General features: G+C 57.0%; 2 protein-coding genes across 4 annotated transcripts; both read left to right on the forward strand.

Annotated features, from left to right (window-relative positions):
• The first annotated feature begins 790 nt into the window (after positions 1-790).
• On the forward strand, positions 791-14427 carry LOC104055043 (D-threo-3-hydroxyaspartate dehydratase). 2 transcript variants are annotated; one of them, XM_054060605.1, is made up of 8 exons: positions 791-995; positions 6742-6900; positions 9574-9854; positions 11042-11228; positions 12311-12432; positions 12521-12710; positions 12776-12881; positions 14126-14427. In XM_054060605.1, exons 1-8 carry the CDS (start codon positions 976-978, stop codon positions 14213-14215), a joined length of 1155 nt encoding a protein of 384 aa, XP_053916580.1. In that variant the 5' UTR covers positions 791-975; the 3' UTR covers positions 14216-14427. The 2 variants fall into 2 exon arrangements, with proteins under 2 accessions (XP_053916580.1, XP_053916582.1); XM_054060607.1 differs by having other exon boundaries at positions 6745-6900.
• Positions 14428-18744: 4317 nt separating this feature from the next.
• LOC104055044 (death domain-containing membrane protein NRADD) lies at positions 18745-22912 on the forward strand. 2 transcript variants are annotated; one of them, XM_054059228.1, is made up of 4 exons: positions 18745-18889; positions 19053-19250; positions 19327-19472; positions 22440-22912. In XM_054059228.1, exons 2-4 carry the CDS (start codon positions 19090-19092, stop codon positions 22745-22747), a joined length of 615 nt encoding a protein of 204 aa, XP_053915203.1. In that variant the 5' UTR covers positions 18745-18889; positions 19053-19089; the 3' UTR covers positions 22748-22912. The 2 variants fall into 2 exon arrangements, with proteins under 2 accessions (XP_053915203.1, XP_053915202.1); XM_054059227.1 differs by having other exon boundaries at positions 19082-19250.
• Positions 22913-26335: the final 3423 nt, after the last annotated feature.

Raw genomic sequence — 26335 nt, forward strand, 5'->3', positions numbered from 1 at the left:
GGTGTCAGCTTAGACGTGTCATGAGTTTTAGGGTCTCAGCTCAGACATGTCACAAATATTTTAGTCTGAGCTCACACCTGTCATGAGTTTTGGGTCTCAACTCACACGTGTCACGAGTGTTTTGGGTATCAGCTCAAAGGTGTCATGAGTTTTTAGGATTTCAGCTCACGCATGTCATGAGTGTTTCGGTCTCAGCTCCACATGTCCTGACTTCTGGGTTTCAACTCACATATGTCATGAGTTTTAGGGTCTCAGCTCATGTGTGTCACAAGTTTTGGGTCTCACCTCAGAAGTGTCATGAGCTTTAGGGTCTCAGCTCACACCTGTCATTTGTTTTGGGTTTTAGCTCATGTGTGTCATGAGTTTTGGGTCTCGGACCATGAGTGTCACACGTTTTTGGGTCTCTGCTCACGCATGTCACGAGTGTTTTGAGTCTCAACTCACATACGTCACAAGTTTTGGGTCTCAGCTCACATGTGTCATGCGTTTTGGGTCTCAGCTCACACGTGTCACGAGTGTTTTGGTCTCAGCTCCCCGTGTCACCAGTTTTGGGGCTCGGCCATGGTCACACGCTCCACAACCACGTGTGGTGTCCCCCCCCCCCCTTGTCCCCACGTGTCCCTTCTCCTCAGTCATTCCCGCACGTGTCCCGACCCACGGCTCCTCGGCCACCCAGTGTCCTCCTGGCACCACCCTGCAAGTTCTCAGCCCGTGTCCCACCACGACCCCATCCCGCCATTGTCCCCAAGGAGTTGGCAGTTGTCCCCGAGCTGTCCCCAACGTTTCCGGCCACGGCGTCCGTGTCCTCCGCTGTCCCGGCCATCCCCAAGGAGGCCCCACGGCCGCTTGTGACCTCTGTCCCCAGCCAAAGGCTGGCAGCCACGCTGGTGGCATCACGTGGAGCTGCCACCAGAGCCACCAGAGCCACCAGAAGCCACCGGAGCTGCCGGAGCCATCGCCGCGCCGGACGGACACATGGACAGCCAGACGGACAGGTGGGCGCTGGGGAGGGCTGGGGCTCAGGGGGACACCAGGACCTTCCCCCTTGTGGTGGGACCTCAGGTGGTGGTGGTGGTGGTGGTGGGACACCAAGATCTCCGCAGCACGGTGGCACCTGGGCACGGCTGAGAGTCCCTGTCCCCGTGTCCTGGAGGCAGGTGACCCAGATTCCGGTGGCCCGGTTCCAGGTGTCCCTGTTGCAGGTTTCCCAATCCCAGTGTCCCAGTCCCAGGTGACCCAGTCCCGCGTGTCCCTGTCCCATAAGCTCCAGCCCCAGGTGTCCCTCTTCCCATTGTCCCCATCCCAGGTGACACAGGTGTCCCAGTCCCAGTGTCCTGGTCCCAGGTGTCCCTATTCCCATGTCCTGGAGCCGGGTGGCCCAGGTGACCCAGATTCCAGTGTCCCAGTCCCACATCTCCCAGTCCCAGGTGTCCCAGTCCCATGTGTCTGTGTTCCTGATGTCCCAGTCTCAGGTGTCCCTGTTCCCATGTCCCAGTCCCAGGTTTCAGTCCCATGTGTCCCTGTTCCCAGTGTCCCTGTCCCATAAGCTCCAGCCCCAGGTGTCCCTCTACCCATTGTCCCCATCCCAGGTGACCCAGTCCCATGTGTCCCGGTCCCAGTTGTCCCTATTCCCACGTCCTAGAGCCGGATGGCCCCAGGTGACCCAGATTCCAGTGTCCCAGTCCCACATATCCATGTCTCAGGTGTCCCAATCCCAGGTGTCTGTCTGTGTTCCTGATGTCCCAATCTCAGGTGTCCCTGTTCCCATGTCCCAGTCTCAGGTTCTCCAGTCCCATGTGTCCCTGTTCCCAGTGTCCCTGCCCCATAAGCTCCAGCCCCAGGTGTCCCTCTTCCCAGTCTCCCCATCCCAGGTGACACAGGTGGCACAGTCTCACGTGACCCAGTCCCATGTGTCCCAGTCCCATTGTCCTGGTCCCATTGTCCCTGTCTCCATGTCCTGGAGCCAGATGGTCCAGGTGGCACAGATTCTGGTGTCCCAGTCCCAGGTGTCCATGTCCTGGTGTCCCAGTCCCATGTGTCTGTGCTCCTTATATTCCAGTCCCAGGTGTCCCTGTCTCCGTCTCCTGGAGCCAGGTGGCACAGGTGACTCAGATTCCAATGTTCACGTCCCACGTGTCTTTGTTCATGATGTTCGTGTCCCATAGGTCCCTGTTCCCGGTGTCCCTGCCCCATAAGCTCCAGCCCCAGGTGTCCCCCTTCCCAGTGTCCCCATCCCAGGTGGCCCAGTCCCACGTGTCTGTGCCCCTGGTGTTGCTGTCCCATGTGTCCCAGTGTCCTGGTCCCAGGTGTCCCTATTCCCACGTCCTGGAGCCGGGTGGCCCAGGTGGCCCAGATTCCAGTGTCCCAGTCCTACATATCCATGTCTCAGGTGTCCCAGTCCCAGGCGTCTGTGTTCCTGATGTCCCAGTCTCAGGTGTCCCTGTTCCCATGTCCTGGAGCCAGATGTCCCAGTCCCCTAGGTCCCAGTCCCAGGTTTCCAGTCCCAGGTGTCCCAGTCCCAGTGTCCTTGTCCCACGTGTCCCTCTCCCCATGTCCTGAGCCAGGTGGTCCAGGTGGCACAGATTCTGGTGTCCCAGTCCCATGTGTCCCAGTCCCAGGTATCCCAGTCCCATATGTCTGTGTTCCTTATGTCCCAGTTCCAGGTTTTCCAGTCCCAAGTGTCCCTGTCCCATAGGCTCCAGCCCCAAGTGCCCCTCTTCCCTGTGTCCCCATCCCAGGAGACCCAGGTGTCCCAGTCCCAGGTGTCCCAGTCTAAGTGTCCTGGTCCCAGGTGTCCCTGTCTCCATGTCCTGAGCCAGGTGACCCAGATTCCAATGTCCCAGTCCCAGGTGTCTGTGTTCCTGGTGTTTGCTGTCCCATGTGTCCCAGTCCCAGTGTCCTGCTCCCAGGTGTCCCTGTTCCCATGTCCTGAGGCCAAGTGGCCCAGGTGGCACAGATTCCGATGTCCCAGTCCCATGTGTCCCTGTTCCCAGCGTCCCTGTCCCAGAAGCTCCAGCCCCAGGTGTCCCTCTTCCCATTGTCCCCATCCCAGGTGACCCAGGTGTCCCAGTCCCATTGTCCTGGTCCCAGGTGTCCCTGTCTCCATGTCCTGGAGCCAGATGGTCCAGGTGGCACAGATTCTGGTGTCCCAGTCCCAGGTGTCCCAGTCCCAGGTATCCCAGTCCCGTATGTCTGTGTTCCTTATGTCCCAGTTCCAGGTTTTCCAGTCCCAAGTGTCCCTGTCCCATAGGCTCCAGCCCCAAGTGCCCCTCTTCCCTGTGTCCCCATCCCAGGAGACCCAGGTGTCCCGGTCTCAGGTGTCCCAGTCTAAGTGTCCTGGTCCCAGGTGTCCCTGTCTCCATGTCCTGAGCCAGGTGGCCCAGATTCCAATGTCCCAGTCCCAGGTGTCCCTGTTACCATGTCCTGGAGCCAGGTGGTCCCATCCCAGGTGTCGCTGTCTCCATGTCCTGGAGCCAGGTGGCCCAGGTGACCCAGATTCCAATGTCCCAGTCCCAGGTGTCCCAGTCTCAGTGTCCTGGTCCCAGGTGTCCCTGTTCCCATGTGTCCCTGTTCCCAGCGTCCCTGTCCCAGAAGCTCCAGCCCCAGGTGTCCCTCTTCCCATTGTCCCCATCCCAGGTGACCCAGGTGTCCCAGTCCCATTGTCCTGGTCCCAGGTGTCCCTGTCTCCATGTCCTGGAGCCAGATGGTCCAGGCGGCACAGATTCTGGTGTCCCAGTCCCAGGTGTCCATGTCCTGGTGTCCCAGTCCCATGTGTCTGTGCTCCTTATATTCCAGTCCCAGGTGTCCCTGTCCCATTGTCCTGGTCCCAGGTGTCCCTGTCTCCTGGAGCCAGGTGGCACAGGTGACCCAGATTCCAATGTTCATGTCCCACGTGTCTTTGTTCATGATGTTCGTGTCCCATAGGTCCCTGTTCCCGGTGTCCCTGCCCCATAAGCTCCAGCCCCAGGTGTCCCCCTTCCCAGTGTCCCCATCCCAGGTGGCCCAGTCCCACGTGTCTGTGTCCCTGGTATTGCTGTCCCATGTGCCCCAGTGTCCTGGTCCCAGGTGTCCCTATTCCCACGTCCTGGAGCCGGGTGGCCCAGGTGGCCCAGATTCCAGTGTCCCAGTCCCACATATCCATGTCTCAGGTGTCCCAGTCCCAGGTGTCTGTGTTCCTGATGTCCCAGTCTCAGGTGTCCCTGTTCCCATGTCCTGGAGCCAGATGTCCCAGTCCCCTAGGTCCCAGTCCCAGGTTTCCAGTCCCAGGTGTCCCAGTCCCAGTGTCCTTGTCCCACGTGTCCCTCTCCCCATGTCCTGAGCCAGGTGGTCCAGGTGGCACAGATTCTGGTGTCCCAGTCCCATGTGTCCCAGTCCCAGGTATCCCAGTCCCATATGTCTGTGTTCCTTATGTCCCAGTTCCAGGTTTTCCAGTCCCAAGTGTCCCTGTCCCATAGGCTCCAGCCCCAAGTGCCCCTCTTCCCTGTGTCCCCATCCCAGGAGACCCAGGTGTCCCAGTCCCAGGTGTCCCAGTCTAAGTGTCCTGGTCCCAGGTGTCCCTGTCTCCATGTCCTGAGCCAGGTGGCCCAGATTCCAATGTCCCAGTCCCAGGTGTCCCTGTTACCATGTCCTGGAGCCAGGTGGTCCCATCCCAGGTGTCGCTGTCTCCATGTCCTGGAGCCAGGTGGCCCAGGTGACCCAGATTCCAATGTTCACGTCCCAGGTGTCCCAGTCTCAGTGTCCTGGTCCCAGGTGTCCCTGTTCCCATGTGTCCCTGTTCCCAGTGTCCCTGTCCCAGAAGCTCCAGCCCCAGGTGTCCCTCTTCCCATTGTTCCCATCCCAGGTGACCCAGGTGGCACAGTCTCAGGTGACCCAGTTCCAGGTTTCCCAGTCCCATGTGTCCCAGTCCCATTGTCCTGGTCCCAGGTGTCCCTGTCTCCATGTCCTGGAGCCAGATGGTCCAGGTGGCACAGATTCTGGTGTCCCAGTCCCAGGTGTCCATGTCCTGGTGTCCCAGTCCCATGTGTCTGTGCTCCTTATATTCCAGTCCCAGGTGTGCCAGTCCCATTGTCCTGGTCCCAGGTGTCCCTGTCTCCGTCTCCTGGAGCCAGGTGGCACAGGTGACCCAGATTCCAATGTTCATGTCCCACGTGGCCCAGTCCCATGTGTCTTTGTTCATGATGTTCGTGTCCCATAGGTCCCTGTTCCCGGTGTCCCTGCCCCATAAGCTCCAGCCCCAGGTGTCCCTCTTCCCAGTGTCCCCATCCCAGGTGACTCAGGATTCCCAGTCCAAGTGTCCCCATCCCAGGTTTTCTCTATTCCCATGTCCTGGTCCCAGGTGTCCCTGTCTCCGTGTCCTGGAGCCGGGTGGTCCAGGTGACCCAGATTCCATTGTCCGTGGCCCAGGTGGTCCAGTCCCATATGTCTTTATTCCTGATGTTCCTGCCTCATGTGTCCCAATTCCAGATTTTCCAGTCCATGTGTCCCTGTCCCATATGCTCCAGTCCCAGGTGTCCCTCTTCCCAGTGTCCCCATCCCAGATGATGTGGGTGTCTTTGTCCCAGATGTCTCAGTTCCAGGTTTCCCAGTCCCAGGTGTCCCTGTTCCCAATGTCCCTCTCTGAGATGACCCAGGTGTCCCCCTCCCCAGTTTCCCAGTCCCATATATCCCAGTCCAAGGCGACCCAGGTGTGTCGGTCCCAGGCGTCCCAGTTCCAGGTGTCCCAGTCATCCCAGTCCCAGGTGTCCCCATCCCAGGTGTCCCAGTCATCCCAGGTGTCCCAGTCATCCCAGTCCCATAGGTACCCATCCCAGGTGTCCCAGTCATCCCAGTCCCAGGTATCTCAGTCCAGTGTGTCCCAATTCCAGGTGTCCCAGTCCCAGGTGGCCCAGTTCCTTACGCCTCAGTCCCAGGCATCCCAGTCCCATATGTCCCCATCCCATGTCTCCCAGTCATCCCAGTCCCATATGTACCCATCCCAGGTGTCCCAGTCATCCCAGTCCCATATATACCCATCCCAGGTGTCCCAGTCATCCCAGTCCCAAGTGTCTCAGTCCAGTGTGTCCCAGTCCCAGGTGTCCCAGTTCCATATGTCTCAGTCCCAGGTGTCCCAGTTGTCCCAGTCCCATATGTTCCCATCCAGGTCTCCCAGTCATCCCAGTCCCAAGTGTCTCAGTCCAGTGTGTCCATGTCCCAGGTGGCCCAGTTCCATATGTCTCAGTCCCAGGTGTCCCAGCCCCATATGTATGTGTCCCAGGTATCCCAGTCCCATATGTCCCCATCCCAGGTCTCCCAGTCATCCCATGTGTCCCAGGTGTCTCAATCCAATGTGTCCATGTCCCACGTGGTCCAGTTCCAGGTGGCCCAGTCCCAGGTGTCCCAGCCCCATATATATTTGTCCCAGGGGTCCCAGTCCCATATGTCCCCATCCCAGGTCTCCCAGTCATCCCAGTCCCAGGCGTCTTAGGCCCGTGTGTCCGTGTCTCAGCTGTCCCAGTCCCATGTGTGCATCTCCCATGCATCCCAGTCCCAGGCATCCCACTCCAAGGTGTCCCAGTGTCCAGCTGAGACCCATGGAACCCCCACATTTGTACCCCATGGGGAGGTCCCAGATTGTCCCATCACCACCTCCACCCAAACCACCCCTCGGTGCTGGGTCCATGGGGCACGAGGGGTGCAGGATGAATCCAGAGTGGATGCCAGGTGAGTGCAGGACAGGATTCTCCTCCCTCCGCCCTCTCCCAGCAGCACCAGTTTGTGGCTGGGAGCCCCCCTGGAGCAGCTGCCCACCCCAGCGCTGACCCTGGACCAGGTGAAGATGCGACGCAACGCCGAGCGCATGCAGGAGCGATGCCGGAGCCTCGGCGTCCGCTTGCGTCCCCACGTCAAAACCCACAAGACCTTGTGAGTGTGGCCCCAGAATCCTCCCAGTGCCCCCAGCAGCCTCCCATCTTCCTCCCAGTATCCTCTCCCTCCTCCCCAGCAACCCCACAGTGCCTCCCCATCCTTCCACCAAGTCTTTCTCCTCCTCAGCATCCCCCAACACCCCCAGTGTTCCTCCCACTTTCCACCAGTGTCTCCCCAATATCCCTCCAGTGACTTCCCAGTATCCTTGCCACCATCTCCCTCTCCTCAGTGCCCCCCAACTTTCCTGCCAGCACCTCCTCCACCTTCTACACCAGCATCCTCCCAGTATCCCCCACCACCACCCCAGCATCTTCTCATCCTCCTCCCTCAGAATCCTCCCAGCGTACCCACTATCCTCCCATCTTCTCCCCAGCAACCCCCCTTCTCCCCAGCAGCCCCCCAGCACCTCCCCATCATCCCTCCAGTATGCTCCCAGTATCCCACACAGCATCCTCCCAGTATCACACACACACAGAATCCCAAGGTTGGAAAGGACCCATTGGATCATCGAGTCCAACCATTCCTAACACTCCCTAAACCATGGCCCTCAGCACTTCATCCACCCGTTCCTTAAACACCTCCAGGGAAGGCGACTCCACCCCCTCCCTGGGCAGCTGTTCCAGTGCCCAATGACTCTTACTGTGAAGAATTTTTTTCTGATATCCAACCTGAACCTCCCCTGACGGAGCTTCAGGCCATTCCCTCTTGTCCTGTCCTCTGTCACTTGGGAGAAGAGCCCAGCTCCCTCCTCTTCACAACCTCCTTTCAGGCAGTTGTAGAGAGCAATAAGGTCTCCCCTCAGCCTCCTCTTCTCCAGGCTGAACACCCCCAGCTCTCTCAGCCGCTCCTCATCAGATGTTCTCCAGCTCCTCACCAGCTTCGTTGCTCTTCTCTGGACACTCTCCAGAGCCTCAACATCCTTCTTGTGGTGAGGGGCCCAGAACTGAACACAGTATTCGAGGTGCGGTCTCACCAGTGCCGAGTACAGAGGGAGAATCCCCTCCCTGGACCTGCTGGTGACCCCATTTCTGATCCAAGCCAAGACGCCGTTGGCCTTCTTGGCCCCCTGGGCACACTGCTGGCTCATGGTCAGTCGGTTGTCAACCAGCACCCCCAGGTCCTTCTCTTCCGTGCAGCTCTCCAGCCACTCTTCCCCCAGTCTGTAGCACTGCATAGGGTTGTTGTGCCCCAAGTGCAGGACCCAGCATTTGGCCTTGTTGAACCTCATGCCATTGGTCTCGGCCCAGCAGTTCAGCCTGTTCAGATCCCTTTGGAGCCTCCGTACCCTCCAGCAGATCCACACTTCCTCCCAGCTTAGTATCCTCCCAGTATCCCCCATCCTCCCTTTCAGCAGCCCCCACTTTCCTGGCCACCATCCCACCAGTATCTCCCCACCTTTCCCACAAACATCTCCCCAGTCTCTCCCCATCATCCCCACCTTCCCCACCAGCATCTCCCCATCATCCCTCCAGTATCCTCCCAGTATCCCACACAGCATCCTCCCAGTATCCTCTCAGCATTTCCATCCTCCCTTTCAGCAGCTCCCACTTTCCTGGCCACCATCCCACCAGCATCTCCCCACCTTTCCCACCAACATCTCCCCACCATCTCCTCATCATCCTCACCTTCCCCACCAGCATCTGCCCACCATCCCTCCAGTATCCTCCCAGTATCCCATACAGCATCCTCCCATCCTCCCTCCCAGTATCCCCATCAGCATCCCCCATCCTCCCCTCCAGCAGCTCCCACTTCCCTGTCCACCATCCCACCAGTATCTCCCCACCTATCCCACCAACATCTCCCCAGCATCCCACCAGCATCCCCACCTTCCCCACCAGCATCTCCCTATCAACTGTCCAGTATCCTCCCAGTATCCTCCCAGCATTTCCATCCTCCCCTTCAGCAGCCCCCACTTTTCTGCCCACCATCCCACCAGCATCTACCCACCTCCCCACCATCTCCCCAGCATTTTCCCATCATCCCCACCAGCATCTACCCATCATCCCTCCAGTATCCTCCCAGTATCCCACACAGCATCCTTCCATCCTCTCTCCCAGTATCCTCCCAGCATTTCCATCCTCCCCTTCAGCAGCTCCCACTTTCCCGCCCACCATCCCACCAGCATCTCCCCACCTTTCTCACCAACATCTCCCCAGCATCTCCCCATCATCCCCACCTTCCCCACCAGCATCTCCCCATCACCCCTCCAGTACCCTCCCAGTATCCTCCCAGCATCTCCCATCCTCCCCTTCAGCAGCTCCCACTTTCCTGCCCACCATCCCACCAGTATCTTCCCATCGTGCCCACCAGCATCTGCCCACCATCCCACCAGCATCTCCCCACCTTCCCCACCAGCATCTCCCCACCTTCCCCACCAGCATCTGCCCATCATCCCCACCAGCATTTGCCCATCAGCCCTCCAGTATCCCCCCAGTACCGCACGGAGCAACCTCCCAGTATCCCCCACCCTCCCTTTCATCAGCCCCCACTTCCCTGCCCACCATCCCACCAGTATCTCCTCACCTTTCCCACCAACATCTCCCTCCCCACCATCTGCCCATCATCCCCACCTTCCCCACCAGCATCTCCCCATCATCCCTCCCAGTATCCCTCCCCCTCCTCCCAGTATCTTTCCCAGTATCCCCATTCTTCCCTTCCGGTCACCTCCAGAGAAGGTGCTGAGCTGGCGACGGGTGGCACCCGCCGTGGAATCGTGGTGTCCACCTTGGCTGAAGCTCGGTTCTTCGCGGCGGGTGGCTTCGATGACATCCTCTACGCGTACCCGCTGCCGGCGTCACGCCTGGAGGAGTGCGCCACCTTGGCCCAGCGCCTCCAAGCCTTCCAGGTCCTCCTGGACAACCCCCAGACCTTGGACCTCCTGCGCCAGCGCCCGTTGTCCGGTGGCAAGCGGTGGCTCGTCTGGCTCAAGCTGGACTGCGGGAACGGCCGAGGTAGGTGGTACCTCTCCATGAAAGGATCTCCTATAAATCCCACCAGCTCCTGGGGTGCTGCAGGGTGAGGGGATGCAGAGATGGGGCATCACACATCTCCTCCATGAAGGTCTTCACCCATCCATTCATCCATCCATCCACTCATCCATCCATCCATCAATCCATCCACCCATCCATCCTTACGATGCTCCATGGGTTAGGATGCTCCATGGCCCAGTCTCACCATCTCAACCATCACCATGATGCTCCATGGGGTAGGATGCTCCATGGCCCAGTCCCACCATCTCAACCAAAACCTCCATGATGGGACATCTAAGCCACCTTACCCCTATTTTCACCCCCAGGATGCTCCATGGGGTGATGTCCCACATCCTCCTCAACCCCTATTTCCACCCATTCACCCTTAGGCTGTTCCATGGGGTGATGTCCCACATCTCCACGACCTCAATCTCCAATCCCCACCATCTCACCCACGATGGGACCTTCAAGACCCTCCAAAACCTCATTATTCAACAATGTGCCATGGGGCAGAGGTGGCCCAAAGCCCCCGTGATGGGACATTTCAGCTCTCCCAACCCCGATTTCCACCCATTCACCCTTAGGCTGTTCCATGGGGTGATGTCCCACATCTCCCCAACCTCAATCTCCAGTCCCCAACATCTCACCCAGGATGGGACCTTCAAGACCCTCCAAAACCTCATTATTCAACGACGTGCCATGGGGCAGAGGTGGCCCAAAGCCTCCATGATGGGACATCTAAGCCACCTTACCCCTATTTTCACCCCCAGGATGCTCCATGGGGTGATGTCCCACATCCTCCCCAACCCCTGTTTCCACCCACTCACCCTTAGGCTGTTCCATGGGGTGATGTCCCACATCACCCCAATCTCAATCTCCAATCCCCACCATCTCACCCAGGATGAGACCTTCAGGACGGGACCTTCAGGACCTTCCAAAACCTCATTATTGAACAATGTGCCATGGGGCAGAGGTGGCCCAAAGCCCCCGTGATGGGACATTTCAGCCCTCCCAACCCCTATTTCCACCCACTCACCCTCAGGATGCTCCATGGGGTTGATGTCCCACATCTCCCCAATCTCAATCTCCAATCCCCACCATCTCACCCAACATGGACCATCAAGTCCCACTCCCCCCAGACTCCAAACCAAGCTGTCTTCTCCTCCCAGCCGGCGTGCGCCCCACGGACCCCAACACCTTCGCCTTAGCCCGGGCCATCGCCGAGGAGACACCGGAGAAGGTGACACTGGTGGGAGTCTACGCTCATTGTGGGAACACCTACAGCTGCCGTGATGTCCCGACCATCCAAGCCATCGCCAGGGCCACCACTGCTGCCGTGCTGGACTTTGTCACCACGTGAGTGTCCCCAACCTGGGATGGACAGGGTTAATGGCATCTGGGAGGTGGTGTCCAAGTCAGATGTCCTCCACCCACCCCATAAAACCCTGGAAGTGGTTGTAAATGCAAATCGTCCTCCATAAAAAGAGGCCCCACAAAGGCCCCCTGGGGAGGTGGATGAGGACCTTGGAAGTTCCAGTGGCCTTTGATGTGGCTTTGGTGTCATTGTTCCACCACCGCCATCACTTTGTCACCCTTTTGTCCCAGCGGAGGTTTTACATCCTGGAGGGAATTGCTGCCGGATGGATGGATGGATCCTGCTGGGGTGGAGGTCAAGGGGGTCTTCTGGGTCCTCCACATCCCTTCGCACAGGGATGGGGTCCTCCAGGAACCCGTCCTGAGGGGTCTCGGGTCCCACCACAGCTGGTGGTGTCATCAGTTTGCCGTGGGGAAACTGAGGCACGCAGCGAAACCTGGTGTCTGACCAGCCCCACACTACAAGATGGGGATCTTCTCTGTTTCCTCCATGACCTGATGGACCCCCAGGACCTCCATCCCCTGCACAAAGGGATGGAGTCCTCCAGGAACCCATCCTGAGGGGTCTCCGGTCCCACCACAGCTGGTGGTGTCATCAGTTTGTGGTGGGGAAACTGAGGCACGCAAGGAAACCTGATGTCCCACCAGCTCCACACTACAAGTTGGGGGGCTTCTCTGCTTCCTCCATGATCTGATGGACCCCCAGGACCTCCATCCCCTGCACAAAGAGATGGGGTCCTCCAGGAACCCCTCCTGGGAGGTCTCCGGTCCCACCACAGCTGGTGGTGTCATCAGTTTGCGGTGGGGAAACTGAGGCACGCAGGGAAACCTGCTCCTCATGGTTCCCAGGAGTGATGGACCCGCCTCAGGTCCTGCACCTCATGGTTCCAGAGGTGATGGACCCACCTCAGGTCCTGCTCCTCACGGTCCCAGAGGTGATGGACCCACCTCAAGTCCTGCTCCTGTGGCCTCCAGGTGTGACGGACCCACCTGTGGTCCCACTCCTGTGCTTCCTGGAGCTGATGTCCACCAGGCCATACTCAGATGGTCCCATGTGCTGACAGGCTGCGGCAGGCGGGTGTCCCGTGTCCCCAGGCCACCATCGGCTCCACACCGTCCTGCAGCCACCCCGTGCCGGAGATGGCCCAACTCACCGAGCTCCACCCGGGCAACTACATCTTCTACGGTGAGCAAGTTGGGATCCCACCAACCCTGCTGTGATACCACCAGGATGGGCCTCACCTCAACCTGGGTTGGGCAACCTCTTCTCCTAGATCTTCAGCAGACCCAAGTGGGTTCCTGTCAACCCGAGGAGGTGGCCATCCGTGTCCTCACCAGGGTCATCGGGCACTACCCTCACCGCAACCAACTCCTGGTGGACTGCGGGTGGGCCGCCCTCAGCCTCCACGGCCAGAACCAAGGTCCCATGGGTTGTGCCACCATCGAAGGGTACCCACAGCTCAGGTGAGGACCGGGAGGGACACGGGGACGGGGACACGGGTGGCGATGTGACGCTGTGTCCCCAACAGGTTGGTGGGGCTGACGCAGGAGCACGGGCAGCTGGAAGCCGTTGATGGTCAGATAGACTTTGGGCGCTTTCCGTTGGGCACCATCCTGGCTCTCATCCCTTACCATGTGAGTACCAACCCCACCATGTCCCACCACGTCCCACTATGTGCCACCATGTCCCACTATGTCTCACCACATCTCACCAAGTCCCACCACATCCCATCACGTCCCATCACATCTCACCAGGTCCCATCACATCCCACCACATCCCACTATGTCTCATCACATCTCACCAGGTCCCATCACATCCCATCACGTCCCACCACATCTCACCAGGTCCCATCACGTCCCACCACATCCCACTATGTCCCACCGCATCCCACTATGTCTCATCACATCTCACCAAGTCCCATCACGTCCCACCATGTCCCACCACATCCATGTCTCACCACATCTCACCAAGTCCCACCACATCCCATCACCTCCCACCACATCTCACCAGGTCCCATCACGTCCCACCACATCCCACCATGTCCCGCTATGTCTCATCACATTTCACGTCCCACCACATCTCATCAAGTCCCACCACGTCCCACCACATCCCACTATGTCTCATCACATCTCACCAAGTCCCATCACGTCCCATCACGTCCCACCACATCCCACTATGTCTCACCACATCTCACCAAGTCCCACCACATCCCATCACGTCCCACCACATTCCACTGTCCCACCACATCCAACTATGTCTCACCACATCCCATCACATCCCACGTCTCATCACATCTCACCAAGTCCCATCACATCCCATCACGTCCCACCACATCCCAGTATGTCCCACCACGTCCCATCACATCCCACTATGTCTCACCAAGTCCCATCACATCCCATCACGTCCCACCACGTCCCACTATGTCCCACCACATCCCACCACGTCCCACCACATTCCACTATATCTCACCACGTCTCACCAAGTCCCTCCCGTCATGTCCCACCACATCCCACTATGCCTCACCACATCTCACCAAGTCCCATCATGTCCCACCACATCTCACTATGTCCCACCACATCTCAACAAGTCCCATCACGTCCCATCACATCCCACCACGTCCCACTATGTCTCACCACATCCTCCCACCACATCCCACCATGTCCCACTATGTCCCACCACATCTCGCCAAGTCCCGTCACGTCCCATCATGTTCCACCAAGTCCAACCACGTCCCATCACATCCCACTATATCTCACCACGTCCCATCACGTCCCACCACATCCCACTATGTCTCACCACATCTCACCAAGTCCCATCACGTCCCACCACGTCCCACCGCGTCCCACCCCCCGCAGCTCAGCACCCCTCCCCACCACAGGCCTGCGCCACGGCCGCCATGCACCCCGTCTACTACGTCCACGCCGAGGGGAAGGTGGTGGAGCTCTGGCACCCCGTCCGTGGCTGGTAGAGAGGAGAACATGGAGCTCCTGGAGCTCTGCACCCACCTTGGGGTGCTGCACCCATGCCAAGGCCAAGACCAAGACCCTGCACCCATGCCAAGACCCCACGTCAACGTCAAGACTGTGCTTCCATGACGAGGTTCTACATCCGCACCGAGGTTCTGCACCCTAACAAGGCCAGAGGTCCTACTCCCATCATGAGGTTCTGTGTCCATCATGAGGTCCTACTCCCATCAGGAGGTTCTGCGCCCATCATGAGGTCCTACTCCCATCATGAAGTCCTTCTCCCATCATGAGGTTCTGTGCCCATCATGAGGTCCTACTCCCATCATGAGGTTCTACACCCATCATGAGGTTCTACTCCAATGATGAGGTACTACTCCCATCAGGAGGTTCTGCGCCCATCATGAGGTCCTACTCCCATCATGAGGTTCTGCGCCCATCATGAGGTCTTACTCCCATCATGAGGTCCTACTCCCATCATGAGGTTCTGCGCCCATCATGAGGTTCTGCACCCATCATGAGGTTCTACTCCCATCATGAGGTCCTACTCCCATGCCAAAACCTCACACCTACATCAAAGACCTTCACCCACATTGAAGACCTTCACCCATACTGGTGTCCATCACCCACATTGAGGTCTTGAACCCATGCCAGGGTGCTGCGCCCATGCCAAAACCCCGCACCTACATTGAGGACCTTCCCCCGTACCGGTGTCCACCACTCAAACCGAGGTCCTGCATTCCCACCAGGTCTTGAATTCCCACCCATATCCAGAGGTGGTGGGAAATAGGTCTTTCTCCAACTGGAAACCAATCACCAGATCTTCCAACTGGGCCCAACGCTGTTGAATGTCTTCATAAGTGACCTGAGCGTTGGGATCAAGAGCAGCCTCATGAAGTCTGAAGATGACACCGAGCTGAGTAAAGAGGTTGACACTCCAGAGGGAAGAGTTAACCTCCAGGAGGACCTGGACAGGCTGGAAGAGTGGCCCAGCAGGAACCTTATGAAGTTCCAGAAGGACAAGCATAAGGTCTTCTACCTGGGAATCTCTAACCTTGGTGTGCAGCTCAGACTGGGTTCCACCTGGCTGGAGAGCAGCTCTGTGGAGAAGGACCTGGAGGTTCTTGGTGGACAACAGACTCGATATGACTAAAGAAGGCCACCAGACTGCTGGGGTGCCTCAAGAAGGTCATCACCAGCAGAGATGAAGGCATTGTCCCACTCCGCTTTGCGCTTGTCAGGCTGCACGTGGAGCCCAGTTTTGGTCCCTTCTCTACCAAAGGTGTGACCAGGCTGGAGAAGGTCCAGAGAAGGGCCACCAAGATGCTCATAAAGACTGGGGAACCTTCCGTATGAAGTAAGACTGAGAGAACTCGGGTTTTAGAAGTGGACACGTATGGTTGGACTTTGATGGACCTGACGATCTCAAAGGTCTTTCCCAACCAAGAGGATCTTGAAGGTCTTTTTCCCAACCAAGAGGATCTCGAAGGTCTATTTTCCAACCAAGATGATCTCAAAGGTCTTTTCCAATCAAGTCATTGTATGATTCTTGGATCAATAAAGATGCTTCTCCCGTTTCCAGACCCTTTTGTCCCTGAACACCCCTGGGGAAGCGGTGGGAGGTGGACACCGTTCCCCCCAGTCCCATCAATGCCCAATCCCAGTTTGCACCAGTTCATTCCCATCGAACCCACCGCGAGCGGGACTCGAACCCGCGGATTTCCGAGCCGAGTCCCGCCCGAACCGGCCGCGAACCCACCCGCGCCACTGGGGGAGGGCGGGGCCTCGCCAAGCGCAGCCAATGGCCGAGCGCCCCGCCCTCTGCCCGGCCCGAGGTGGGGGGGAGCCGAGAGGGGCCGAACCCGCTCGGACGGAGCCGAGCGGAGCCGAACCCCAGTGGAGCCGAACCTGAGCGGAGCCGAACTCAGACGGACGGAGCCGAGCGGAGCCGAACCCCAGTGGAGCCGAACCTGAGCGGAGCCGAACTCAGACGGACGGAGCCGAGCGGAGCCGAACCCCAGTGGAGCCGAACCTGAGCGGAGCCGAACCCGAGCGGAGCCGAACTCAGACGGACGGAGCCGGGTGGAGCCGAACCCGAGCGGAGCCGAAACCGAGAGGAGCCGAAACCGAGAGGAGCCGAACCCACACGGACGGAGCCGAGCGGAGCCGAACCCGAGAGGAGCCGAACCCACACGGGCGGAGCAGAGCGGAGCCGAACCCGAGAGGAGCCGAACCCACACGGGCGGAGCAGAGCGGAGCCGAACCCGAGTGGAGCCGAACCCACACGGACGGAGCCGAAACCGAGCGGAGCCGAACCCACACGGACGGAGCAGAGAGGAGCCGAACCCCAGCGGAGCCGAACCCGAGCGGACGGAGCCGAACCCGAGCGGACGGAGCCGAACCCACACGGACGGAGCCGAGCGGAGCCGAACCCGAGCGGAGCCGAACCCACACGGACGAACCCGAACGGAGCCGAACTCAGACGGACGGAGCCGAACGGAGCCGAACCGCTCACTTGGTTCTGCTTTATCGCCTCTTACTTTTACTTTATTTCCTTTTACTTTGCTTTATTCCCTTTTATTTTTACTTTATTTCATTGTATTTTACTCTATTTCACTTTATTTTACTTTATTTCACCTTATCTTTCCTTTTTTTTATTTTATTTCATTTCATTTCACTTTAATTCATTTCAATTTTATTTGATTTTACTTTATGGCTCTTCTTTTGCACTTTATTTCACTTCACTTCACTTCATTCCATTTCATTTCATTTCATTTCATTTCATTTCATTTCATTTCATTCTATTTTGCTTCAATGTCTTTTATTTCATATTAATTTAAATTTTTATTCGATAATTTCCCCTTATTTTTTTCTGATTTTTACTTTTATTTGATCATTTCTCTTTATTTTTCATTCCCTTTATTTTTCCTTTGATTTTCACCCTTTATTTATACTCTTTTTTTTAATCCTATTATCTCCCTTTAATTTTTATCCATATTTCTTATTCCATTATTTCTTTTCAGGTTTTATTAGTTTTTATCTTTCATGTTATTATTGCCCTTTATTTTATTTCTTTTATTTTTTCTTCAATTATTTCCCTTAATTTTTTTTTTATTTTTTATTCTATTATTTTTCATTCTTATTTTATTTCCCTTTTATTTTTAATTCCATTATTAATTATTTAATTCCATTATTTCCCTTTCATTTTTATTCTTTTTTCTTTTTCCTTTGATTATTTCCTTTTAATTTTTTATTATTTTTATCTTTCATTTGATCATTTCCCTTTAATTCAATGATTTCTCTTTTTTTACTCCATTATTCCCCTTTACTTTCTTGAATTTTTAACTTTTATTCCACTATTTCCCTTTACTTCGTTGTCTTTTTTACTTTTTATTCCATCATTTCTCTTTACCTCGTTAATTTTTCATTTTTCCCTCCACTATTTCCCTTCATTTTATTGATTTTTCTTCTTTTATTCCATTATTTCCCTTTACTTCAATGATTTTTCTTTTTTTACTCCATTTTTTCCCTTTACTTTATCAATTTTTCATTTTTTCCTCCATTATTTCCCTTTACTTTATTGATTTTCTCTTTTTCACTCCATTATTTCCATTGATTTTTCGTTCTTTTTCCTTTTTTTCCCCATTTTTTCCGGGTTTCTTCCCCATTTTCCCATTCCCTTTATTCCCATTGCTCATTTCTTGCCCCTTTTTACCCATTTCCCCCCTCTCCAAACCCCTTTGGGTCCCCCTGTCCCCCCCTTTGGGTCCCCCTGTCCCCCCCTTTGGGTGTCCCCACACCCCCTTTGGGTGTCCCCACCCCCCAGTGTCCCCCTGTCCCCCCTTTGGGTGCCCCCATCCCCCCCTTTGGGTCCCCCTGTTCCCCCCCTTTGGGTGTCCCCACACCCCCTTTGGGTGTCCCCACCCCCCAGTGTCCCCCTGTCCCCCCTTTGGGTGCCCCCATCCCCCCCTTTGGGTCCCCCTGTCCCCCCCTTTGGGTGTCCCCACCCCCCAGTGTCCCTCTGTCCCCATCCCCCCCTTTGGGTGCCCCCACCCCCAGTGTCCCCCTGTCCCCCCCTTTTGGTACCCCCAGTGTCCCTTTGTCCCCCCATTTGGGTGCCCCCATCTTCCCCTTTGGGTCCCCCTTTGCCCCCTTTGGGCGTCCCCTTTGCCCCCTTTGGGCGTCCCCATCCCCCCCTTTGGGTGCCCCCATCTCCCCTTTTGGGTCCCCTTCTTTGGGTGTCCCCACACCCCCTTTGGGTGTCCCCATCCCCCCCTTTGGGTGCCCCCATCTCCCCCTTTGGGTCCCCCTGTCCCCCCCTTTGGGTCCCCCTGTCCCCCCCTTTGGGTGCCCCCACCCCCCAGTGTCCCCCTGTCCCCCCCTTTGGGTGTCCCCCCGGTGTCCCCCTCTTTGGGTGTCCCCACCCCCCAGAGTCCCCCTGTCCCCCCCTTTGGGTCCCCCTGTCTCCCCCTTTGGGTGTCCCCATCCCCCCTTTGGGTGCCCCCCCCGGGTCCCCCTGTCCCCACCCCTGGGTTGTGGCACCCCACTTGGGGAAACTGAGGCAGCTCCGGCTGTGCCCGCAGGTGCCGGGGGAGGTGCTGTACCCCGTGTCACCCCCTCCTCGGATGTCCCCAAGTCCTGTGACCTCAACGTCACCAGCTGCCAACCCTGAACCCACCGTAAGTACCTCAACCCCAACTTTTCCCTGTGCCTCAGTTTCCCCACACGTGGTTCTGCGCCTCACTTGGAGGGACACCACCTCTTTGGGTGACCCTTGATGCACCCGTGGGTGCTGCAAGGGGAAACTGAGGCAGGTGTAAACGAAAGCAAGGATCTCCTAAGGCTTTCTGAAGGACCCACCATCCCTCTAGAAGAAGACATGGACCCCAGCGAGGAGCCGGTGATGGGGACCACCTCTCCCACCACCTCCAACTTCATGCCACCTCCACCCGAAGCCGCCGGGAAGGACATCATCCCGGTCTACTGCTCCCTCCTGGCTGCCGTGGTGGTGGGACTTCTTGCCTACGTGGCCTTCAAGTGGTAGGTTTAGGGGTTCCACACGGGACCGTGTGGGACCTCGGCGCTTTGGGTGACCCCAAACCCTTCTTGTGGGCAGTTGGCACACGTGCAGGCAGAAGAAGCAACTGGCCAAGGCCCGGGCAGGGGACTTGGGGACATCACCTGAGGGGGAGAAGCTTCACAGCGACAGTGGGGTCTTCCTCGACACCCACAGCCTTCAGGAGCCCCAACAGAGCGGCAAGGGTGAGCGACCTCCATCCACCATGAGGAGCACCCATCCTAGGGTGGGATCTGCTGGATTTGTCCTACCTGATGTCCTCAGGATGGGGTTGGGGAGGTCTTGGTGGGTGGTTCATGGGTGGATCTGAGGAGCAGCCGTACCTTGGGGAGCATCTGGATGGAGTTGAGGTTCTCTCGGGAATGTCCACATGGGTTTGGGTCACCACCATGGTCTGTGGAGCACCGACATCAGCTTGAGGTGCCACCATCACCTGGGAAGGACCCAATGGGGTTGGGTGCTACCATGATCTGTGGAGAACCCACATTGGGTGTGGATCACCACCATGGTCTGTGGAGCACCAACATTGGCTTGAGGTGCCACCGTCACCTGGGAGGGACCTATATGGGGTTGGGATGCCATCATGCCATGGGGAACACCTAAATGAAGGTCCAGGAGCAGCCAAATGGAGGTCAGGGAGCACCTGGGTGGGATTGAGGAGCACCTATACCTCAGGTAGCACCTAAATGGAGGTTGAGGAGCACCGAAATGAGGGTCAAGGACCACTTGGGTGGGGTTGAGGAGCACCTATACCCCAGGCAGCACCTAAGTGAGGTTGAGGAACACCAAGACGAAGGTCAGGGAGCACCAGGATGGGGTTGAGAAGCTCCCGTACCCCAGGTAGCACCTAAATGAGGTTGAGGAACACCAAGATGAGGGTCAGGGAGCAACAGGATGGGGTTGAGGAGCTCCCATACCTCAGGTAGCACCTAAATGGAGGTTGAGGAGCACCGAAATGAGGGTCAAGGACCACCTGGGTGGGGTTGAGGAGCACCTATACCCCAGGCAGCACCTAAGTGAGGTTGAGGAACACCAAGACGAAGGTCAGGGAGCACCAGGATGGGGTTGAGGAGCTCCCATACCCCAGGTAGCACCTAAATGGAGGTTGAGGAGCACCCAAATGAGGGTCCAGAAGCACCAGGATGGGACTGAGGAGCTCCTGTACCCCAGGTAGCACCTAAATGAGGCTGAGGAACACCAAGATGAGGGTGAAGAAGGACCAGGATGGGGTTGAGGAGCTCCTGTACCCCCCGTAGCACCTAAATGGAGGTCAGAGAGCACCCAAAGGGGGTCAAGGAGCACTAGGATGGGGTTGAGAAGCTCCCGTACCCCAGGTAGCACCTAAATGAGGTTGAGGAACACCAAGATGAAGGTCAGGGAGCACCAGGATGGGGTTGAGGAGCACCTATACCCCAGGTAGCACCTAAATGGAGGTCAGAGAGCACCCAAAGGGGGTCAGGGAGCACCAGGATGGGGTTGAGAAGCTCCCGTACCCCAGGTAGCACCTAAATGAGGTTGAGGAACACCAAGATGAGGTTCAGGGAGCAACAGGATGGGGTTGAGGAGCTCCCATACCTCAGGTAGCACCTAAATGGAGGTTGAGGAGCACCGAAATGAGGGTCAAGGACCACCTGGGTGGGATTGAGGAGCACCTATACCCCAGGTAGCACCTAAATGAGGTTGAAGAACACCAAGATGAGGGTCAAGAAGCACCAGGATGGGGTTGAGGTGCTCCCATACCCCAGGTAGCACCTAAATGAGGTTGAGGAACACCAAGATGAGGGTCAAGAAGCACCAGGATGGGGTTGAGGAGCTCCTGTACCCCAGGTAGCACCTACATGAGGTTGAGGAACACCAAGATGAGGATCAAGAAGCACCAGGATGGGGTTGAGGAGCACCTATACCCCAGGTAGCACCTAAATGGAGGTCAGAGAGCACCCAAAGGGGGTCAGGGAGCACCTGAATGCGGTTGAGGAGCACTTATACCCCAGGTAGCACCCAAATGAGGTTGAGGAGCACTCAAATGAGTGTCAAGAAGCACCTGGGTGGAGTTTAGGAGCTCCCATACCCCAGGTAGCACTTAAATGAGGCTGAGGAACACCAAGATGAGGGTCCAGAAGCACCAGGATGGGGTTGAGGACCTCCTGTACCCCAGGTAGCACCTAAATGGAGGTCAGAGAGCACCTGGGTGGGGTTTAGGAGCTCCCGTACCCCAGGTAGCACCCAAATGAGGTTGAGGAGCATCCAAAGGAGGATCAAGAAGCACCAGGATGGGACTGAGGAGCTCCTGTACCCCAGGTAGCACCTAAATGAGGTTGAGGAACACCAAGATCAAGGTCAGGGAGCACCTGGGTGGGGTTGAGGAGCTCCTATACTCCAGGTAGCACCTACATGAAGTTGAGGAACACCAAGATGAGGGTCAGGGAGCACCAGGATGGGGTTGAGGAGCTCCCATACCCCAGGTAGCACCTAAATGAGGTTGAGGAACACCAAGATGAGGGTCAGGGAGCACCAGGATGGGGTTGAGGAGCACCTATACCCCAGGTAGCACCTACATGAGGTTGAGGAACACCAAGATGAGGGTCAGGAAGCACCAGGATGGGGTTGAGGAGCATCTATACCCCAGGTAGCACCTAAATGGAGGTCAGAGAGCACCCAAAGGGGGTCAGGGAGCACCTGAATGCGGTTGAGGAGCACTTATACCCCAGGTAGCACCTAAATGAGGTTGAGGAGCACCAAGATGAGGGTCCAGAAGAACCACGATGGGGTTGAGGACCTCCTGTACCCCAGGTAGCACCTAAATGAGGCTGAGGAGCACCCAAATGAGTGTCAAGAAGCACCTGGGTGGGGTTTAGGAGCTGCCGTACCCTATGTAGCACCTAAATGAGGTTGAGGAACACCCAAATGAGGGTCAGGGAGCACCTGGGTGGGGTTTAGGAGCTCCTGTACCCCAGGTAGCACCTAAATGAGGTTGAGGAACACCAAGATGAGGGTCCAGGAGCACCAGGATGGGGTTGAGGAGCACCTATACCCCAGGTAGCACCTACATGAGGTTGAGGAGCACCTATACCGTGTCACGTCTCTCTCTCTGGGTGGCACAGAGCCACCACCGAGCGGCGGTTTGCCCGCTGCCCATGACCTTGTCCCCTCAGCCTCCCGCCCTGAGGGCCACCTGTTGAACGTGATGGTGTCACCGCAACGTCAGGAGGAGCTGGTGGAGCTGCTGGAGAACGGAGGACCTGGAGGCGACTGGCGCAGCTTGGCCACCAGCCTGGGCTTTGGTCCTGATGCCATCGGAACCTTCTGCCGTGGCCAAAGTCCCACCCGTACCCTGCTCAGCACCTGGGCCACCACCGAGGGGGCCACGCTGGCCACCCTCTGCCAGGCCCTGGCCACCATTGGCCACCAGGACGTCGCCCAGCGCTTGGCAGGAGCTGAGGACGTCATCTCCACCGTGTGACCGTGTGTCCCCAACGGTTGGACACCGGGTGCTCCTGCTTCGCTCTTGGGTGGTTTGAGGGTTCTTCGGGGGGTTTTGTACCTTTTTTTAGGGGTGGGGGAGGTCATTTGGTGGCCACAATGTGGTGGCAGAAGGTGGAGGACGTGGGGACATGGATGGTCCCTGGAAGGGGGCATTAAATGTGTCACTTGTGTGCCACCAAAATGTCTTCTGGTGTCCGTGTGTCCCTCTAAGAACATCTCCAAGAACATCTTCCATTGTCTGTGTGGCCCCACAAGGTGTCCCCTCAGATGTCCCTCCAAGCACATGTCTCCAGGATGTGTCTCCTCAGGTGTCCATGTATCTCCAGGTTGGGTGTCATCAGGTGTCTCTGTGTCACCAGGATGGATGTTCTCCACTGTCCGTTTGTCTCCAGGATGTGTGTCCTCAGGTGTCCACGTGTCCCTTCAGACGTGTCACCAGGATGGATGTTCTCCTCTCTCTGTGTGTCTCCAGGATGTGTCCCCTCAGGTGTCCCCGTGTCCCTTCACACGTGTCACCAGGATGGATGTTCTCCACTGTCCGTGTGTCTCCTGGACACCAAGGATGACATTGGGGTCCCATTCCCAACTCCTGGGGACATCAAGGGTGATGGTGGGGTTCCATTCCCAACTCCTGAGGACACCAAGAGTGACAGTGAGGTGACATTGAGGTTCCCATTCCCATCTGAGGTTCCTGAGGAACACCAAGGGAGACACTGAGGTCCCCATTCCCAACTCCTGGGGACACCAAGAGTGACAGTGAGGTGACATTGGGGTTCCCATTCCCATCTGGGGTCCTGGGGACACCAAGGGTGACATTGGGGTTCCCATTCCCAACTCCTGAGGACACCAAGGGTGACATTGAGGTTCCCATTCCCGATTCCTAGGGACACCAAGGGTGACATTGGCATTCCATTCCTGACTCCTGGGGACACCAAGGGTGACAGTGAGGTGACATTGAGGTTCCCATTCCCATCTGAGGCTCCTGAGGACACCATGGGTGACATTGGTGTCCCATTCCCGATTCCTGGGGACACCAAGGGTGACATTGAGGTCCCCATTCCCAACTTCTGGGGACATCAAGGGTCACATTGGGGTTCCATTCCTAACTCCAGGGGACACCAAGGGTGACAGTGGGGTTCCCATTCTCATCTGGGGCTCCTGAGGACACCAAGGATGACACTGGGGTTCCATTCCTGACTCCTGGGGACACCAAGGGTGACAGTGAGGTGACATTGAGGTTCCCATTCCCATCTGGGGCTCCTGAGGACACCATGGGTGACATTGAGGTTCCCATTCCCGATTCCTAGGGACACCAAGGGTGACATTGGCATTCCATTCCTGACTGCTGGGGACACCAAGGGTGACAGTGAGGTGACATTGAGGTTCCCATTCCCATCTGGAGCTCCTGAGGACACCAAGGGTGACAGTGAGGTCCCCATTCCCAACTCCTGGGGACACCAAGAGTGACATTGGGGTTCCACTCCCATCTCCTGGGGACACCAAGGGTGACAGTGAGGTGACATTGAGGTTCCCATTCCCATCTGGAGCTCCTGAGGACACCAAGGGTGACATTGGGGTTCCATTCCCAACTCCTGGGGACACCAAGGGTGACATTGGGGTTCCATTCCCAACTCCTGAGGACACCAAGGGTGACATTGAGGTTCCCATTCCCAACTCCTGGGAACACCAAGGGTGACATTGAGGTTCCCATTCCCATCTGGGGCTCCTGAGGACATCAAGGGAGACATTGAGGTCTCCATTCCCAACTCCTGGGGACACCAAGGGTGACAGTGAGGTGACATTGGGGTTCCCATTCCCATCTGGAGCTCCTGAGGACACCAATGGTGACATTGGCGTTCCATTCCCATCTGGAGCTCCTGAGGACACCAAGGGTGACATTGGGGTTCCCATTCCCAACTCCTGGGGACACCAAGAGTGACATTGGGGTCCCATTCCCAACTCCTGGGGACACCAAGAGTGACATTGGGGTTCCATTCCCGACTCCTGGGGACACCAAGGGTGACATTGAGGTCCCCATTCCCATCTCCTGGGGACACCAAGGGTGACAGTGAGGTGACATTTGGGTTCCCATTCCCATCTGAGGCTCCTGGGGACACCAAGGGTGATATTGAAGTCCCATTTCCAACTCCTGGGGACACCAAGAGTGACATTGGGGTCCCCATTCCCATCTCCTGGGGACATCAAGGGTGACGGTGAGGTGACAGTGAGGTTCCCATTCCCATCTGGAGCTCCTGAGGACACCAAGGGTGACATTGGGGTTCCATTCCTGACTCCAGGGGACACCAAGGGTGATGGTGTGATCCCCATTCCAGTGTCCAGGGGACACTAAGGGTGACAATGGGGTTCCCATTCCCATCTGGGGCTCCTGAGGATACCAAGGATGACATTGGCGTTCCATTCCCATCTCCTGGGGACACCAATGGTGACAGTGAGGTGACATTGAGGTTCCCATTCCCATCTGGAGCTCCTGAGGACACCAAGGGTGACATTGAGGTCCCCATTCCCAACTCCTGGGGACACCAAGGGTGACATTGGGGTTCCATTCCCAACTCCTGGGGACACCAAGGGTGACATTGGGGTTCCATTCCCAACTCCTGGGGACACTAAGGGTGACACTGAGGTTCCCATTCCTGACTCCTGGGGACACCAAGAGTGACAGTGTGGTCCCCATTCCCAACTCCTGGGGACACTAAGGGTGACAGTGAGGTGACATTTGGGTTCCCATTCCCATCAGAGGCTCCTGAGGACACCATGGGTGACATTGGGGTTCCCATTCCCATTTCCTGAGGACACCAAGGGTGACATTGGGGTCCCCATTCCCATCTCCTGAGGACACCAAGGGTGACATTGAGGTCCGCATTCCCATCTCCTGGGGACACCAAGGGTGACAGTGAGGTGACATTGAGGTTCCCATTCCCATCTGGAGCTCCTGAGGACACCAAGGGTGACATTGGGGTCCCCATTCCCAACTCCTGAGGACACCAAGGGTGACATTGGGGTTCCATTCCCAACTCCTGGGGACACCAAGGGTGACATTGGGTTTCCCATTCCCATCTGGAGCTCCTGAGGACACCAAAAGTGACATTGGGGTTCCCATTCCCAACTCCTGGGAACACCAAGGGTGACAGTGAGGTGACATTGAGGTTCCCATTCCCATCTGGAGCTCCTGAGGACACCAAGGGTGACAGTGGGGTTCCCATTCCCAACTCCTGAGGACACCAAGGATGACATTGGCGTTCCATTCCCATCTCCTGGGGACATCAAGAGTGACATTGAGGTCCCCATTCCCGATTCCTGGGGACACCAAGGGTGACATTGGGGTTCCCATTCCCATCTGGGGCTCTTGGAGACCCTAAGGATGCTGGAGACTCCCTGAGGACACGGAGATGCCACCACCACGTCCCCACTGATGCCACCACCACGTCCCTCCTTCTCCCCTTTTTCCCAACTTTTCTTTCTTTTTTTTGGAGCCACTTTTCCATTTTTTATCCTTTTTTTTTTTTTTCCTTTTCTTTTTTATCCTTTTTTTTCCTTTTATTTATTT

The sequence above is a fragment of the Cuculus canorus genome, chromosome 2 (assembly GCF_017976375.1).
Source record: "Cuculus canorus isolate bCucCan1 chromosome 2, bCucCan1.pri, whole genome shotgun sequence".
Taxonomy (NCBI): Eukaryota; Metazoa; Chordata; class Aves; order Cuculiformes; family Cuculidae; genus Cuculus; species Cuculus canorus.

Excerpts from the sequence above, each read along its gene's own strand:
- LOC104055043 (XM_054060605.1), top strand. The coding sequence starts at position 976 with ATGGACAGCCAGACGGACAG. Across the intron at positions 9,855-11,041 it reads GGACTGCGGGAACGGCCGAG|CCGGCGTGCGCCCCACGGAC; the intron begins GTAGGTGGTACC and ends TTCTCCTCCCAG. Across the intron at positions 12,711-12,775 it reads GAAGGGTACCCACAGCTCAG|GTTGGTGGGGCTGACGCAGG; the intron begins GTGAGGACCGGG and ends TGTCCCCAACAG.
- LOC104055044 (XM_054059228.1), top strand. The coding sequence starts at position 19,090 with ATGGACCCCAGCGAGGAGCCGGTGATGGGGACCACCTCTCCCACCACC. Across the intron at positions 19,251-19,326 it reads GCCTACGTGGCCTTCAAGTG|TTGGCACACGTGCAGGCAGA; the intron begins GTAGGTTTAGGG and ends TCTTGTGGGCAG. Across the intron at positions 19,473-22,439 it reads GCCCCAACAGAGCGGCAAGG|CCTCCCGCCCTGAGGGCCAC; the intron begins GTGAGCGACCTC and ends TTGTCCCCTCAG.